Raw genomic sequence first — 19,228 nt, 5'->3', positions numbered from 1 at the left:
CTTCCGCTCGTTGAACGCTTTAAGAGCTTTCGGTTAAAGCGATTTGGCAGGCAACCAAAAGGTGTCTCTAGGAGTCCTCTCCCCCTCGGCTGCAGCTTGCACAGCATTTGACAATGACAAATGAATACTTTTATGGCCGCGACCCTGCCAACCAAGAAGCACAGGCAGCGGCATCGGGGGTGGCAGTGGCAGTGGCAGCGGCAGCGGTAGAAGCATTAAAAGTTTCGTGTTGGCCAAAGTGACACCCCAGGCAGGTGTGGCAGGCGGACTCAGACAGACTCGGGGAGACCGTCGGAGGGGCAGATGAAATCAGCAGGATGCCCTTCCAGCCAAGGTGCGACGCGTTGCGTTTAAGGCTTTGGCTTAGGCCATGACAGGAAGTGGTTGCTGCTACTTACTGCGTAGTCATGTCCAACACTTGCCTCTATTTATTCAGACAAGCCTCTCCAGCATCTCCACCCTCACCTCCAACCCGTGTCCTGTTTACCAAACGAATTAAATTGTTCGCCTCGAGTGTGTTTCGTGTGGCGCAGGACGAGTATGCGGCAACCACTGTGATTGCCATGCCCCGATGTTTGTTGTTTGCTGTCACAGCCTGCAGCCTCTGAATTTGTTAATCCGTGCCACTCAATCAGCGAGAGCTGAGCTCCTGCCTAACGCGGAGCTGTGAGCCGAGAGCTATGCACGCCTCGCTCTGTGGCAGCCATCAATTTCTGTTCCTTGCCAATCCACTAATTATGCACGTCCCAATGTACAATGGGCGCCGGAGCCACCAAAATGAAGTAAACGTCTCTGAAATCGAGACTTTTTGCGCGAGCGGAAAGGCTTTCGTCTAATTTGGAAAATTTGACATTGAAGAACTTTCTTCGGAGTTGCTTGTCAATCAATTTTAACCACTTTTTCGGGTGCTGGTGCCATAGTACTTTGGAGAGGTCGATTCAACGTTTCTATTCCCATCAGAGTTGGTGATTATTAAGTTTCGTTGTCGATTGGTGGCACTCACAGGAGCTGCTGTGGAGACACACACACATACACCTTGGCCTATATGATTAACGACTTGATTCTCTCAAACTGTTGCACACACACACACACACACACACACACACAGTGAGAGACAAATGTGAGGAGCATTTGACATCAATTATCGCACCCGGGCTAAGCTACAACCTGGCACAACCCGGGCCCCAGCGACCCATCGATTTTCATCCCCGAAGTTGGCTTAAGCTTGGCATTGACTAACGCGACTCATGTGCAGGTGGGCAGGCAGGCAGGCATGGCCCACGGAGCGAAACACGGCGCAAGGACAAGTTAATTGATTTTTTATTAGGCAGCAAAGGCAGAACCAGAACCAGAACCAGAACCAATTGTGTACAAGTATACACCTACATATACTCGCACATGTACAAGCAAAAACACCAAAACAGAAACAGGGGCGCCTCCCACCTGACGGGGTCGGATGTGGGTCGATGGGCAACCGCTACAGAAAGAAATAAAAAATTGAAAATTGACAATTTTCAATTTGAGCTGCGGAAATATTTTGATTTCCTTTTGGTGGCCCGCAAAAAAAGAAGGGGAAATTCATATGTGTACCCGTATATCCTGCACGGGGGGAAAGCTCTCTGTCGCGCATATTTTCCACTCCATTTCCCACAGTGGCTGGCGGACAAGGAAAAGACGGAGGAGCACCACTTTGTCAATGCAATAAAAGTTTGCGTGTGAATCGCGTTGCCCAGAACCGGGTAGGGTTGCAGAGCAGAAAGAGGGAACCTGGAAGCTGGAGCCGGGAACTGGGAAGCTGGGAGAGGAGTCCCGGGAGGCGGCACGGTGGGACCTCCTTTTGGGACACATGCACTTTAAATTATGCATATAATTCGCCCGGTCGGTCCACCAAGTAATTAAGCAGATAGCAGCCAATGTACACGTAAACGTGCACACATGTATTCATATCTATGCATGTCAAAAGAGTGTGTGTGTGTGTGTGTTTGTGTGTGTGTGTGAGGGTCTGGAGGGAGCGCAGGATTTTAATTAGAAATTCATGCGCCTAGCTGAGCAGGCTCGCAAAAGCTTCGTAGGCCTCACTTGACTTTCCCCCATCTATCACTCTTTCTCAGAACTCTTCGCACTTTTGGAAGCAGTAGGCTGTAGGGAGATAGACTCCCTTTATGCATGTTGATTGATAAGCTTGAAGCAGACCTAGCCATTGATCGCATAATAATAAATCGGTTTTGGGCTGACAGCCATCCTGTCCTGACCATCATCAATCTAGCTGAGACTGAGAAAAGGTTGCCTGGATGGGCAAGGAATGCTAGGCTGGAATCTGCATACCAGTTAACGGTCGGTCAGAACCTAATTACATTCGAGTGAATTGAGTTGTTGTTGGAGGAAATCGAAAACTTTTCTCCACCGCAAGCTGACAGGACAGGACAGCAAAGCACAGGACAGCACAGGACAGCTCACATCGAGTCGGGCGGGGGGAGTGTCCTTGGCTGGTCTGCTACTTGGCTGAGACTCAACTGAGTATGTCATTTTATTGAATCAAAAACCACTCAGCTATTGAAAATCAATTTGCACTGCTTCTGCTGCGGCAGGAGCTCCAGCAACAGCTCCGGTCACAGGGATGGACAGCAGTCTGTCACGGGCAGGCTAACAAGAAATAGGACAATAAATGGCCACATACTGACGCACGCTTTCTGTGGGTTTTCCACATTTACACTTGCAATAATCATACAAACACATAAAAGGGAAAACTCGTCAGTGAATCTACCCGTTCCCCTCATGCCTTGCCATCCGCCTTGCCATCCGCCTTGCCATCCGCCTTTCCATTTCAGGTGTGATCAGCAGTCGTCGCACATGACGCCTTTTAAACCAATTCAAAATCGAGTTAAGAGCGCAAGGACATCCGCTCTGCTCTCTCTTGCCCCCTCGTTCACCTGTTTGTATGCAAAATGATGCGGCAATGCCACTGAAAATTGATGGCAGTCACGTAGAATGCGTGGTGGAGCAGCACACCAGCCAGAAGCCAAGAGAAAATCCATAAAAAGAAGTGGAAACATGGGGGCCAGGTCCAGGTCCAGGCCTGGCATATTCCCCCTTATTCCATTTTGTTTTGTGCAATAAAAATAAAAAGTAAGGAGAGGCCGAGGTCGAGGCACCAAATTCAAATTACATACAGAACAGACCAAGATGTGAATGCAAGTGTCATTACAGGAAGAATCAGAAGGCATTTCACGCAGCTTGAACCGCACAACACTTCCCACACGCCTTCCACATCCTTGAGGATTTCGGTTCGGCTTAATGCAAGCCTCTGCTCTCTTATTTGGCCCAGATTGTGGTGGCAGAGGGACGTTGCGGCTAGGGGAGTGGGGGGTGAGGGGTGAGGGAGCACCTCATAAAGCCATACAATTTGAGGGGAGCCAAGGCCGGCGGTGGCGAGGTTTACCCATGCTCCCCACAGAAGCAAATAAATAAAAGCCGCAACAGGCCAGGCAAATGGTTAAGGATGCCGATACTGGCTTGGTCTGCGTCGACCCGACCCAATGCGACCCGACCAGGAAGGCGTTGAGCGTGAGCAGATTAAGCTTATCAGCTGGCCCAGCTCCAGCTCCAGCTCCTGCTGCTGCTCTAGCAGCTGCTGGTGGGCTTCCTGGCTTCCTGGCCTCCTGGCTTCCCGGCTTACTCATACCGACAAGCACAGAGCGAAGAGTAAAGAGTAGAGAGTGTGTGGCCAGGGCAAACAACATTGTGAAATTTTAATTGTTGGCCATAAATTTAACATCCGAGGCCGAGTAACATATTTATTAAGCGCTCGAAAAAGTGCGGCAGAACAGCACGAAGTGCGGCCAACCACTGGACCACATAGCATCCCAGACGGGCCTGACTTCTCTGTGTCATCTGTCCCGTCGACTGTCGACTCAATCTTCGCTCGCAGATTGTTGGCAGTGGTGTTGCCGTTGCTTGTCAAATAAAAAGTGTGCCTCGGCAATGTCTGTGGCTGTGCCAGTAATTTGCCGCCGCAGTTAATGAAAATTGAAAAGTGCTTACTCGCATTGCGTATACGCCACATGGTCCTTGGTCTGCATCGCATCGCATCACATCACATCACATCGCGATGGATTGGATCGATGGTGGGTGTATTGTCAGCGATGTGGTTGCATAATAGCTGCTCTACATTTCGCGCTACAGCACACTTATGCAACAAGCAAACCCATTAGAAGTTGCAACAGCCCTATCCCCAACGGCCCCACCCCGTTGTCTGTTTTTGTGTCGAGTCATTTTTGCGCTCAAAAGCACTCACTAAAACAAATAAACACTTTGCCCATTGTTTCGTTTTGACAAATGCGTGTAATTTACGGAAATGTTTGCCCGTCCGTCCGTCCACCCCCCCCTCTCACTCTCACTCGCTCTCCTTCTCTTTCGCTCCGGCACTCCTTGTCTCTATCGCTCGCTCTCTCACTGTGTGCTGCATGTTTGCTAAATTGTCTTGGCCATGTTTGCAGAGCTCTCGGCATCCTTAACTCAGCCCGACTACGGGAGCGGCAATTAGTGGGAGCTGGGAAAAAGCCATGAAGTAAGTGGAAGCTTCCCACTTTCCCTCCCCGCGTAATGCACACACACACACCCAGACACCCAGACACCCACATCCGTACGTACTCCGGATTACAAAGTCATAATCGGGGTAGGAAAATATAGGTTATATAGCCTACATCCATCCCTATCCCTCTGCTCCGGCTGCTGCTCGTCAAAGTGGCAATAAAATATGCTCTCATATTGCTGCCGCTCGAATGGCTCATCGTGGGCCAATTGAAATGCTTATTGTGAGGTGGAAGTGGCATCGAGCAGCAGTTGGTCAAGCAGATCAACCATGAAATCACAAAAGATTCCTTTTGCTTTGCCGCCTGCTTTGTTGTGGTCTTAATGAGGAAATATCATTGTTGTTTCGCTTCGGTTTGGTTCGGTTCGGTTCGCTTTGTTCCGTTTTGTCTTTGGCTGGAAAGGCTGTGCAATTTACGATACCTTTGTGGTTTCAATCTGGCAATGGGAAACATAATTAAAAATTGTGACAGCCATAAATTTGGTTTGGCTCCCCTCCAGGGACCCACAGAAGGAGACAGGAGGCCAACCAGCAGATAGCAGATAATTAAAGTGGCCAAAAAAGCCAAAAAAGAGGAAAAAATAAGCACGAAACTGGCTTCAAACAGGGCCAACAAGGGCCCTCCAATCCCCTGCTCTATTTTCTTGTTTTGCTGCTGCTTTTCTCCGTTTGGTTGGAAAAGTAGCTTAAAAGTCAGGCGAAATCAATTAGGTTGCAGATTATGGCAGACACGGAGGACTGGAGCACTAGCGCTTTAAGCTTTTCTGGTCCCGGCCAAAGCATCATTCGATTTGAGTATAGCTGCTGCAGCGCAGAGCCAGCTGCTGCTCCCGATGCAAAATGCAGGATGCCCACATCCCAGCTGTCCGCCCACCAGCACCACTATACCGTTTAAGGACCCACTCCCAAGGTCCACGGTCCCGGTCCCGATCCCCAGTCGACTGCTGGCCTGGCTGCGGGCTCCGATGCTGGCCTGGATGGGACTTGGCCTGTTGTAAAGTGTCAAAACGTGTACTTGTCGCTGGCAGGATGTGCAGCAGCTCCTTTAATTTGAATTTTATGCACTGCATGCATAAATTTATGGCCCTGGCCCGAGCCCGAGCCCGAGCCCGAACCCCGCCTTCAAATGGCGCCGACAATGACAAAGGCAACATGACAGGCACATGTCCATTATGGCCAGACGGGGGCGGCCACTCGGCTCTGAGTGGGTGGACAGCATTTAAATGTGCTGGTTGCCGTTGCCAGCCAGCAAAAGAGCACGAGCCGGGAGCCAGAGACCTTCTTATCTGGGCTCTGACAAGTCCGAAGGCATCTTAAATCATTGGGACCAGAAATCCGATTAAAGCCAGAACGCAGGATGCTGGAAAAACCAGCACCATTTCCGTATTTGCAAAGAATTTGCGTAACAATTAATTGCACATTTAACATTGTCGTTTATGACGGGCTGGGCGAAGATGAAAAAGATTGAAAAATGAATTTTTAATTACAATTGCTGCGAGAGAATTAATTTATATAAGCGGATTCTCCTGCAATCATAAAAGGTTATTTACCGGAATTTCAACCTTTGTTGTTCAGCTACTCCTACTCCTGCTGCTGCTCCTGCTGCTGCTCCTTCTGCTGCTCCTTCTGCTACGGTTGTGGCTGATGCATTGATTTTGATATGACGCTCCACCATATGGACACGGGACAAGGGACACATGGCAGCCTTAATATCCTGCCTGTCAACCACCCCTTGCTCTCTGTATGTGTGAGTGTGGCCTCGCCCCTTCAGTTTCTGTCAGACTGTCAGAGTGCTAAAAATAACATGTGGAAAAAAGACCCACCAAAGAGTGACCGAACCGAACCGAATCGAATCGAATCGAGTCGAACGCGCTCCTGATGCATTATAAATGCGCCAATTGCATTGAGTGCAATGATTTTTAACTTGTTTTGGCTGTCACTGCCGCTGCCACTGCCGCTGCCACTGCCGCTGCCACTGCCACTGCCATTGGCCTCATAAAATCGAGCTCGGCTTCTGTCTCTCGCGAATCGGTCTGAAACGGTGCTGTCAGATGCACTTCAGATTATGACTTTGATTGACCTTAGCAAACAGAAGGAAAAATCAATTAAATGACATGGAAATTGCAGAAGGAAAACTTTTGTGGATCAAGGCCTTGTTGTTGTTATTGTAATTATTCTTATTATAGGCATGAAATAACTTTTAAGATCCGTTTCTAGAGCACTTCTACATTGCAAGAATTGCGTCTTAGCCGAAATAAAAACACTCTAATACTTCTCGTTGGGTTTGGGATTTTATGTTTTGCAATAGACCTAGCATGGTCTATGAAACCCGTACTGGCTGTACTGTCTAAACAATAATAAAGCAGGGTATAACTGATTAAACCAATATGGCGCCCAGATATGTACATATTTCGGTGCTATGCACGAAACTCATTTAATTATGCAACGCAAATCTGCACTACTCTAACAAGGACAGAGCCCAGGACAACTGGGACAACTAGGACAACGAGGCTTACTAAACTGTGACCAAATGTCACACGTGGTTTTAATTATTGCCAAGAGTTCTGCTCCGTACTCTGTCCATAAGAGCTCGTCTGTGTGTGTGTGTGTGTGTGCCAGGCCTAATTACATTTTGTGGCATTCGACAAAGTGTTGATTATTAATTAAAATAGCTTTATTCAACGCTGTCGCCTATCAGAATATCAGTTAAATATTTAAGCATTCCTTTGCCTCTGCCTAAACACTGTCCATGTAATCATGGCTCCATTATGCCATAACGATGCTGCTCTCCCTTCCTCCCTTCCTCCCCCCACCCCCCTCTCCGCAACCACCTCTGTATGTGTGTGCAGGCATGTGTGTGTGTCCTGTTTGTGTCGTAAGGGGAAAACAGAAATCAAAATGGCTGGCAAATAGCAGACAAAGTTTTGCTGCAAATGGAATAGAATGAAATGCGAATGGGACTGGGAATGGGAATGGGTCTGGGAATGGGAATGGAAACGGGTTGCAAGTGTAAATGGCTTGTAATTAAGCTGCAACGTGAGACGTTTAAATGGAAATTGCATTTGGCCTAATGCCCGTACCCTCTTCCTCTCTCTCTCTTTCTTGCTCTCGTTCCCTCTTGCAGAAGGAGCTGTTCGTGAGCAAAGTTGAGCCTACGTCGCCGCGCAACGAACGCAAATTCTCCGCTGCCACAGCGCCATCGATGAAAACAAAGTGGCTGAAAGCATTTAAGAGCCTAAAGCCTGCTGGTTCTGGTTCAGCACAACAAGCAGACAGGTAAGTCCAACCCCGCACCATCCCATATAGCGTCCCCTCCCCTGCCCTCTGACACAACATTATCAGGCATAGAGCGAACAGAAACCACAGCAAAGTACGAGTGTCCCGTCCCCATCCACATCCCCATCCACATACACACCCATAAAAAGAAGAAAGAGCGAGTGCCGACCACATTCAAAATGAAATAGTGCCTGCGGGGCAAGAGTAGAGGAGTAGAGAAGGAGCCGCCCGCACGTTAATATGCCTAAAAGCCTGCGGAAAAGGCGCACAATTATTCAAGCAATCGCGGAAAGCCCCCAAGCATTGCAAGTACATATTTACACACTTCGAATTATGCAATGCAGCCATGGCACTCCAACAGATATTCCCAGATAACCCGGCCACAGGAGCTGCCCTCCCACAAACCAGTCCAGTCCAGCCCAGCCCCACTCTAGGTTAAGTTAACGCTCAGTTGGGCAAAGTTCAGACTACTAATGTTCTCTACACTTTCTCTCTATTAATATATATATATACATACGTACAATATATGCCATCTCATTTGAACACTTAACGCATTGAAATTGCAATGCTTTTGACTTGCCACTCAATACAATCGATATATCGGTACTTAATCGCGAACAATCAGCCAACCACCCCGACAAAATCAAATGTACCACGCTGTATCAACCGTTTTGACTTTGAGGTAACCAAAATTCACCAACTAAAACTAAAACAGTCCAAGCTTCAGACATAACTACTATATCTAGAACCTCAATGTATATACATATAAGTAAAGTAATTCCCATATATGACACTCTGTCCCACAAAGCCGTACGAGGTTGACCTAAATGTTGCACGCCAATGTAGACAATTATCCCAGCTAATTGATTTCCAGCACGTACACATTGCATATCCGTTATTATTTTATTATTATTAGCCATTTATTGGTTCCGATTTGCCATGAAGTGCACCTGCCACCACTCCGAAGTGATCAATCACGATTGCTGCCACATGTGGCAATTAAAAGCGGCTGAATGCTGTACCTACGGCCAGTTAAAGTGGAGCAAAGACAATGGCCTTCGGGTCCAAGTCGAGCAGCAAAGTTTACACTGTTCGATAGCTGGGAATAAATGTGTCCGAGATCGAGAGTGAGAGTGGGCTCCTCCATATGTTCCGGACAAGTTTCCTACTTCTGCTTCTGCCACAGGCGGACATAGTAAATTCCACTCGGTGCCACTGAAGCACTGAGAAATATGGGAAAAATTGCAAAACTATAAATTTTCCATCCTCCTCCCACAGACCATAGCCATACCCATACCCATACCCATACCCATGGACACACAGACTGGACACATGCTTCCGCCCCATAGAAATGGCCAGCATTTTGTTGCATTTGCAATGGGGGAGATGGGAAAACGGTAGTGGCAACTGCAACAATACTTAATTCCATGCCGACAGTCTGCACTGCCAATGATGATAAATCTGGAAATCTTATCGGCTTAGTCAGTGCGAGTGTGAAGGGGGGGTGGGGGGGGGGGGAGGCGCGCATTATCCCCTCAACTTCGTTTCGAATTATTTCCGACTTTTCGTGGATTCATCAGAGGCGAGACTACGGCGGCGACTCCGCATAAATAAACGTAAACGAAAGTACGAAAATACGGACTGCATTGGGCATTTACAAACGTGACAAGAAAGTCCCAGTTAAATGTTGAGTTTTGCTATATTACAAAAGTTTCGCCCCGAAACTGGACCTCCCCCAAAATGAAAGTTAACTCATTTCGCTGTGGTCCAGTTTTCGTTGCTGCCTCGTATTGTGTTTTCCGTTTTTGCGTTTTTCGGTTGTCGGTTTTCGGTTTTCGGTTCTGATGGGGTTTATTTTCAGGTTGCTGAAACTTTTAAGTAGTGTACAAACCCAATAATGAATTTGTAATGTGAATAATTATTTATTTATGCCGCTCTTTGGTTATAGCATTTTGCCATAGAAACTGCAACCACAGACCCATTCACATTCACATTCACACTCACACCTCCACCACCAAATCACCTCGATGCCTAGTACATATGTATACCTACCTAGTAAATGTACAATATATCATGTGATATTTTAGCCACACGACTAGCTCGATAAACCCATTAAGTATGCCAATGCATTGAATTCAAAACCAAACTCAATTAATCGTAGCCTCCCCCAGTACACATACATATGTAGATATCAAACTCCGATAGCTGATGTACACAATAGAGATGTATTTTAATTATAAATCGATTAGAGAGCTGACACCTTGGCCAGAAATCTATCTTGGTAATTTGCTGGCAGTGCCACATAATTTGTACAATATTTAATATAGCTTAAGAATTCTCTGCAAATGCAAAATCAATCATCATCTGTAGTTGGTTATTCATAAGTGTTGCACTTTCCCCACTTTCCCACTTTCCCACCAATCGCCAATCGGCCACTTGCGGGAAATTGTGTACTCGTATTTTACGCACTTTCAGCACACAACTTTATAAATATTGTGCCGATGAGCTCAACTGAATTTATTTTCTCGTGCGTCTGTCCGTTCGACTGTCTGTCCCTACTGCAGGCTGCCTGGATGTCCGTTCCTCTGCGCTCATCCGCATCTGTGTGCACTTACCAACACTCCTGATTCCGGACCGGGCCTAGGTCTGAGCCTGAGCCTGAGCCGGAGGAGTGCCAGCCTTCTTTCACCCTTTCTGTTTTTTTCTGGTAAATACAAGTGCACCTCTTGTGTGTGTGTGTGTGTGTGTGTGTGAGGGAGAGAGAGAGGGAAAAGTTTCAGTTGCAATTGCAAATTGGTTGTATCTCTGTGTTAAATATGAAATTAAATTGTTGAAATGCTTTCGTTGTGCTGTGTGCAGAACATAAATAACAGCACAGTGCATTTGGCAGAGATGATCGTCTGGCTGTGAAGTCCACTCGAACAGTATCGAATGGGCATTGTAACAGATTCCAATGAATCCAATAGGGCTGAGTAGAGAGCCGAGTGTTGTCTGCTTTTAAATACATTTATTCTAATTCTTTTCCTGTCCAAGCACAGGAAGTCCATTGTCTATTATCCACTGTGCATTGTCCACACCCCATTGTTTGTTGTGCATTGTTTGTCGTGTGTAACAGCAATCTGAAATAGCATAAAATATGAAACAAAAGCTGCCATAAAGTTGATCAGCATATGCTCCGGGCCTGGCCTGGCCCGGCCCGGCCGGTGGTGTAACGAGAAATGGGGGACAAGTGCAACATTTGCGACGACTCCATTGCCTAGCCTTCTTACTGATGCCGAACCCTTTTGCCACCTTCCCCCTTCCCACACAGGCGTAATGGTGCCTCCAGCACGGCCTCCGAGCCGCTGCGCCCCAACCTGGACGGGAGCCACCATCTGCAGGAGTACACGTACAAGAAGATAACGGCCTGCGATGCCTGCTCGCAGATACTGAGAGGTGCGTATGGGCCCAGTCCCAGTCCCAATCCCAATTCTCATTCCTATCCCCACCCAAATCAGTACACTTTTACGAGTAAGCCACTAACCATTTGCTGGCAATGGGCCTTCCCTCTTATAGGACACACGCGGCAAGGCCTACGCTGCCGCATCTGCAAGCTGAATGCCCACGGAGACTGTGCCCCGAATCTGCCGCGCTGCCAGCCCAAGCAGAAGCTCCTGCGGCGCCAGAAGAGCACCTCCGAGCTGGAGAATCGTGTTGATGTTGAGGAGGAAAGTAAGTATCTGGCACGCATTATCATCACAGCCATGTCCCCTGACAAACACACTCGCACACACACGCACACACTAACACGCAAGCCCACATGCAGATACACTCACCAACACGGAGACAGACCCGCTTTGGAGGGAATGTGGGGGGAAATAACGACTTGTGGGGGAAATGTTGTCGTGCCGAAATGTGCTTGGCTGGAAGTCCAAGTCCCCCAACAATTTGTCCGGCTAACCGTGCCCTAACTGCATTTGCATGGAGGCAGCACCTGGCATATCCTGTTCCAGGAACTAACCTTGAGGCTCGAAACAATTGCATTGCATGCTCTCTGTTCTCTTAGTATAGTCTATGGTCTATGGTCTCTGGTCTCTGGACTCTGGTCTCCAACTGGCACTCTTCCGCCCACCATCCCCGGACCACGGAAGCCACATTTTGCATACATTTTGCTTACCATTTGGCATACATTTATTGATCTGAGCTGCTCAGGGCGGAGCGAGTCTGTGATTGCCTTGGTATCAGTTGATTTCACAATGGATTTATGGCACTCGTGGCGGCATACAGGCTGTGGCATTTGTGATTTGTGTCGCAATTCTCTAAGCACCAGCGAACAAGAGCTTTGCAATTTTCTTGGCCCTCCCGTCTGTCCCGTTGTCCTCGAAACAGATACACGTACAGAGGTGCCTGCAGTGTGTAGATACTCGTAGGATGATGATGATGAAGATGATTTGCCTGCTCATTGAACTGTGAAGGAGTGCCAGTTTGTTACATTCCTCGAGAATGCAAGTGCCATCCATCTGCAAGTAGTTAATCAACACGAATTCCAAATTGTCGTCTCAGCATTAATGTGAATAACTCAATCTGAATTTCCATTGAAATCCTCTTCCCCCACTCACCGAACACCGAAAACCGAACACCCCTCCGACAAACCACACCGAACCCCACTAGCATGGCAACAGGAGTCCGTTGTGGCAACGGTAGAAGATCAGGCAGAGGATCAGCTGAGTGTGCCGGATCCGAGCTCGAGTTCGAGTTCCAATCCGAATCCGAGCTCAAATCCGAACGCGAAATTCCGTCAAAAGACGCCCTTCATGCAACGCATTGCGCAGCTAGGTATCCAAATGATCAGTATTACTCTAACATATATAGTATATGCCATAGCTGTACGTACCCACATATAAATCAATATCAATAGCTATACATAGCATCTGCGATCTATACGTACTCGTGTACGTGTTTGTCGTGCGATGTCCGCGCCAGATACTCGACTGCAATGCGCTTGAACCTTATGATTTTTATTGGATTTTTGGATTTTTCGTTGTTGTTTGACTGTTGCGCTTTAACTCACTTAACTAGCGAGACAATCAGCGAATGAACAATCAGCTCAGAGTCAATCTAACATCAAAACATACAACCAAACACGAATAAACATACATATTACACAAATTACACAAGCTAGATCCACTCGGAGGACACCCACTCGTCGGTAAATCGAAGGAGCTAAAGGGCCCCAAAGAAAAATAAATCAATTGCAGTAGCGGAGCATGCTATAGCCACCACATACTCCTACTCGTACTCGTACTCGTACTCGTACTCGTACAGTAATTCACCAGTATGTCGAACAGTTCACTAGAAGTTGCCTCACTCTCATTCCGCATAGCTCTTGCGGGGTACTCCTTGGGGACGGGTCTTCGGGCAGCCAACAGACCTCGAGGAGGTCGATCGCTTGCGGGCAGGATGTAAAACCCACTAGCGTAACGTTAGTCAAATCTCAGTCCCCCACACTATCCCCTATCTACATACATATGTACTTCTATGCAGTTGAGATCATGATAAGTAGACTCCAAACTCCCTCCCCATCCATTAAGCTCATTCCAAATTAGAGAACTGCTCAAACCACTTCCAATTTGTAATATCAATTCCAAAATATCAAAATATCAACCACGCACGGTCATCAAAAATACTGTATCCAAAATTGAATACGAATTGAAATCGATCAAACCAAAATCAAAACTGGCCACCATCGCCCTTCACCAACCAAACAACCAAACAACCAACCAATGAACCGAATCAATGAACTTGTCAACTCTCCTACGGCACCCAAAGAAATAACCGAAATCGATCAAATTTACCGCGTGCTGAAACAAGCCGGCGAACTTAAATCCGGGCATCTTGCAGCAGGCGCCGACAAGTCCGTCCAGGCCAAGGTGCTGGATGGCAGCTTCGTGGGAGGCTCGATCCCCGGACCCGCGTTCACTGAGCGGGAGATGGTGCCGGGCCTACGGCCGGCGGATATACCTATTGTCAGTGTCTCCGAGCTGGCCTTGCAGGAGCAGGAACAGCAGCAGCAACAGCAGCAGCAGCAGCAACAGCAGCAACAGCAACAGCAACAAGTACAACAGCAGCAGCAGCAACAAATGCAACAGCAGCAGCTACAACAGCAGCAATATCAGCAGCAGCAACGAAGTTTGGCATCGGTGGCGCAGGCGGCAGCGGTGCGGGCCGGACGGGGCGTGCGTCCGCCGCCCGTGGCCATGCCCATTCTGGGCGTGCAACTGCAGCAACAGGAGCTGCAGCAGCAACGTGGCGGCCTGCCAGTGCCCACCCAAGATATATCGAGTAGTTCAGGTCCGACAAATCACCAAATGGCAGCAAAAGTAGTTTGTTGTTACTCTCTATCTCTCTAAAAACTATCTCTTCATCTATCCCCATCTGTCTTTTGTTCTCACACTCACCTCACTTCATCCACTTCTGTCTCTTTCTGTTTCTCTTTCTGCTGAGTTCACATTTTTCTGATCTTTTCTAAATAAGTATGTTATGTTGTAGTTTCGGTTTTGGTTTCGGCTTCGGTCTTGGTTTTGGTTTTGGTTTCATCTTTTTGTACTCCTCTGTATTCCCTCTCTGACTCTCCTCTTACTTTCGATCTCTGTCTGTTTCTGTCCCGAGTCCCATATACTCCCGTATACCGTCTCAGTGCTTCAGCTACCCCCACCCCCACCGCCACCCCACACCCAACTAAAACCATCTTCCGCATTTCTCTAGCCCCACACTCCCCAACATTCACATCAAGCCAAAGTCGACGCGTCGATTGTAATCCAAAAGATACCTCATGTAGATTTCCTCCATAATATCTTCTTGAGAAAGTAGTTGCTCATCCATCCACTCACATATCTTAGTTGTATTTAGTTACACTCGATTGCATTTTCTCTCTGTCTTTTTCTACAAATTTGTATCTAGATATGGCAAATCAATTTCAATTTCAATTTCAACTTCATTCGCATTGCCCTAACCAAATAGTTGCCCCCATTATTGCTTCGCTTGGCAGTTGATACTACGCTTGCGATTTAGATTTTGGCCAATATTTAAACAATTACTAAGACACACACTCCCACTCCGCCCACTCCACCCGTACACACGTACATATCACACGTACAAGATACACGGATATACACACCAACAACACACAACAATATGCATTTTGTCTATAAATCAAATATATCTTAGAGTTTCAGTTGAAGTGCGTTTGACTGGAACAGTTTCTGAATACATTTTTCTCGTATCTTAGTCAGTATCATCCAGCATCGCCAGCATACATACATACATATACCTATACATATACACAATGAACGCAAAGATATCTAGTATCTATGAACCATATCGTATGTAGTTAACCGCAATTAATTTGTATATGCTAAACACTTTGATTTACTTATGCCACATATATACGTATATACGGAGACAATATCCATGCATTCTCTACTCAAATAATCTAATCGGGGAGAGTCAACAGCATCAGCTTGATTCCGAGAACGTTTCTGATTGTGAGTGTGTGTGCGAATGAGTTCTGTGTTGCAGCTTTTTCCGAGCCGATTCTGCATCACGAGCGAATGAGTTTCCATTAAAATAGATTGCCACAAGACGCCCAGGGCAGACAGGAAGGCCAAGGATGGCTCTTCCATTGTCTCAAGAGCAATCACATGAAACGACGTTGCCAAATCTTGACAAATGTGCACATAATTAGCGCCGCAGTTGCATGTTGCAACTGGCAACAGCAACAGCAACAGCAACTGGCATTCCCTTGCGGTCTGCAGATGCATTATTCCAATTGGCAGAGAGTGTTAATGCAGCCCCTGACTGATTGATTGGAGACTGCCTATTGCCTCCTGTCTGTCTCTGGGATGCTTTGTATCCTATGTCCTGGCAGGCCTCTACACAGCACAGACACATTCTAGGTTTAGTGAAATGTGCAGTATATACATTCATATATATATATATATATCTATATATTCTTTCGTGTCCATATCTTTTTTGCCAATTTTCGTTTCGCTTGCCACCACTAATTAACCAAATAACCAAATGACCAATCAAATAACAAACAACATCAAACAACAAACAACAAACTTCGAACCGAAACACAAAGATCAACGCTGCGGGCAGTTCTTTGCCCCCGTCTCGAATATGTCCAGCTCGGCGTACATCAGCAATGGCTTCGGCATCAACTACTATACCGCCGGCGCTCTGCATCAGCCGTATGCGGGGCTGCCACAGTATGCCGCATCCTCTTCAGTAGCAGCAGCAGCAGCAGCAGCAGCAGCAACATCGTCACCCTTGCATCATCAGCCATCCGGGAGCGGCGCCTGTGCCAGTGCCACTACCAGTGGCAGTACCGGCACCGGCACCGGAAGCGGCAGCAGCTACCTCGCGAGCGATACGGGACTGCGGAGGCGTCTGTTCGCCGGGTTTCGACCGTTGTCCGGTTACGGACTCTTGCGGAAGAAATCGTCCCAGAATCGATCGATCTCGTTGCCGGAAAGTAAATACGACACATACCAGCAAGAGCCACACCATAACCATAACCATAATCATAGCAATAGACCTTATAGTCATTATCACAAGCTTCCCAACCTATCCAACAACCCTCTCATAAAGCACCACAAGTCATCACCACCATCAGCCCACCATCTGAGCACCTCACCATCTTCATCATCCCAAACCCCCCTTAATATTGCAAGAACTTCAACCAGCACTGCATCGACATCGACATCGACATCAACTTCAACAAAAACTCAAATCACCGCTTCTAGTCAAGATAGTAATGCTTTTAGTTATCATTCGCAATTGATGTTTAAAATGTGTTTCAGTGTTTCTTGTATCGATTTTGCCCTTGCAGAGGCCAGTATAATATGCCAGAACTTTCCAAATTTGATCAATACGAATACATATCGGACCACTCTAATCTCTAAAGCTCACGAGGCAATGATCGATCTGCAGGGGTACCAAGATCTTCGGTCCGCCGAGCCTTGTCTTCCATTATTTAATGTTTTGTCCTGTGGCAGGCCACAGATGAGTGTATATACGTATCTGTTCGTCTATGTGCATCTGTGTTTACAATAAATGTCTGCACCCCAGCCAAAAGACAGAAGAGTCAGGCGCTTTTCAGTTATTTTAATTTCGAGTCGTGAGTGCCAGGCCGCGGAGCCCGTGACGAGGCAGCCCGCTCAAACAAAGGCCAGAGTAAATGCCAATTAGTCTTAACCCAGTTTGCACTTCAAGCAAATGGCTCATTTCCGTTGCACACCAACAAACAAAAGCAACTACAACGGCAACAGCAGTCCAGGCGCATATTCCCATCATTTGTGTACATGCCCGAGTTCCTTTTTCTGGTGAAAGCGGCTCCATCATGGCTCCAGCTTGGTCTGAGACGAAAGAACACCGAATTCGTCTCTTTAGTTCAGCCAGTGTTGTTGCCTACTGCTGATGCCGTGTAAATTACAAGCCATTGTCAACTCTTGTGCAAAAATTCAGCCGCGTAACTTCCTAGAAAATGGAAAGAACGAGCGCGAATGCTCCAAGCAGTGCACTGCTTGCATTGCATACAAATGCTGCTGACGGGGAAAAAACTTTTTTCGCAGCTCATGCCAACTCCCACAACTCGATTCATTTGTGCTTGAAGACTGCTGCATTTCTGATGCTCCAACGCAAGCCCTAGCCCCAGCCCCAGCTCCGGCTCCCGATCCAGAATTCACCCACAGAAACAACTTTAAAGTCGCTGGCGAAAAACTTTTTTGTCTTCGGCTATGTAACTTCTTAGCGCGTGGAGGAGGATGTGAGATGGGAGATGGGGGTAGGCAGCGCTGGGAACTAGGAACTGGGGTCTGTCCCTAGCCGAACATAATTATGCTAAAAATTGTTATGACACACAATTTTTTCATTCCTTTTTGGGCCTGCCTTTCCCAGGGCTTTCCGCCTGCTTCAATACTGAGTACTCGCAGCGGACAAGGGTATAATGTATCCATGCACCTGTATGCAGCAGGCAGAAATAGGTCCTTCCCTCTCAGGGTCTGCGCCAAAATTCTTGTGTCGACCACGGTAATCAAGTAATCTTCGACCAATTTTACCTCGACTATTTCTAAAGCTTGTATTTTCTGTATAAAGGAATCTTAAATTGTAAAGCGATAAGCTCGCTGGGTAGTTTGGAGTAATAGCGGGTATCTTATTGTCGGTCAGCCTTTTATAGAGTTGTTTTTCGCCATTCCTCTCTGCATGTTGTCGTCAGTTGTGCTGTTGTTGTTGGTCTCGACTTCCTTCGAGCGAGACTCGGTAGTTATTTCCCTAGGATTATGTTTCTGCTCTATTACTTGGCCCAGGCAGCACTCTCCACCCTCGGTGGCCGCATCTTTTGGTTTTCCTTATGCATGAACGCTGGCGTCTTACTGTTTAATATTTTCTTTTTCTTTTCTGCGGTCTTTGTGTGTTCATTTGGTATAATTAGTTTTAATTCACATTTCTTTGCACTGGCCTCCGACCCAGTCGCTCGGTCAAAGGCGGCTGGGGCTAACACTGAACCATGCTTGGGGCCATCCGGTTCGGTTCCCCTAACAATGAGCTGGATCCATCGAAGCTACTTGCTACTAACCATGAAAATTGCCGAAAGCTGGACTGAAATTACAAGCGATGATATTAATGTACTTATTTGACACAGCATCAACGAATCCGAAAACTGAAACAGCACGTCCCTTTGGCGAGCCCCTGATGCTGCCGCGAGCCAGCCTTAAGAGCCCAGAGGCCGCTCTCCCGGAGGAGTCCAAGGCCAGGCGCAGAGTCCGGCTGAGCTGAGGCACGGTAGAGCATAGAAGAGATGATAAGAAGGAAGGAAGAAGGGGGTGGAGCAGCATTGCGTAGCGACACTTAAAGTCTTCATATATAACAAGATTATTTTATCTCTTATCTCTTAAGTTTCGAATTTTCTGTACCCCTAGACACGAATCCTAGCTCAATTAATGTTAAAAATGCATCACAGTAATTATTATAAAATACTCAAAGTAGTTAATTCACCCATACTCGTGCAGAGCTATATAAATGTATACATATAAATGTAGTACGTACTCGTAATTATTTAAACCGTAGTTAATTTCGATTCTTGTACTTTATAGAGCCTGGATATGAGCAACCTTAAACGTACTGTACGATTAAAGTATTAAGTTATATTTGACGATTGCACATGTTCTTTTGCTGTTTGATTGTTGTAAATATTGCACGGACAACGAGAAGGATGTGAAAGGGAAGCATTCTCGTTCTCATTCACATATACGTATAAGAACCTAGCTCGTAGGACTTCCACCCATTCATTTCATTACATTCATTTTCCATGGACACACT

At 47.0% G+C, this 19,228-nt stretch overlaps 1 protein-coding gene across 1 annotated transcript in view; it reads left to right on the top strand.

Moving 5' to 3' along the window:
• The window catches only part of LOC6602144, a 53,622-nt gene that overhangs the window by 25,301 nt on the left and 9,093 nt on the right, over positions 1-19,228 (top strand). Inside the window, 6 exon segments of the mRNA XM_026986693.1 lie at positions 7,716-7,867; positions 8,493-8,549; positions 11,178-11,302; positions 11,423-11,578; positions 13,748-13,936; positions 14,018-14,197. Of these exon segments, the coding sequence (XP_026842494.1) occupies positions 7,716-7,867; positions 8,493-8,549; positions 11,178-11,302; positions 11,423-11,578; positions 13,748-13,936; positions 14,018-14,197 (859 nt within the window).

The sequence above is a fragment of the Drosophila persimilis genome, unplaced genomic scaffold (assembly GCF_003286085.1).
Source record: "Drosophila persimilis strain 14011-0111.01,24,50 unplaced genomic scaffold, DperRS2 tig00000002-arrow-pilon, whole genome shotgun sequence".
NCBI lineage: Eukaryota > Metazoa > Arthropoda > Insecta > Diptera > Drosophilidae > Drosophila > Drosophila persimilis.
This window is presented reverse-complemented; position numbering and strand designations above follow the sequence as displayed.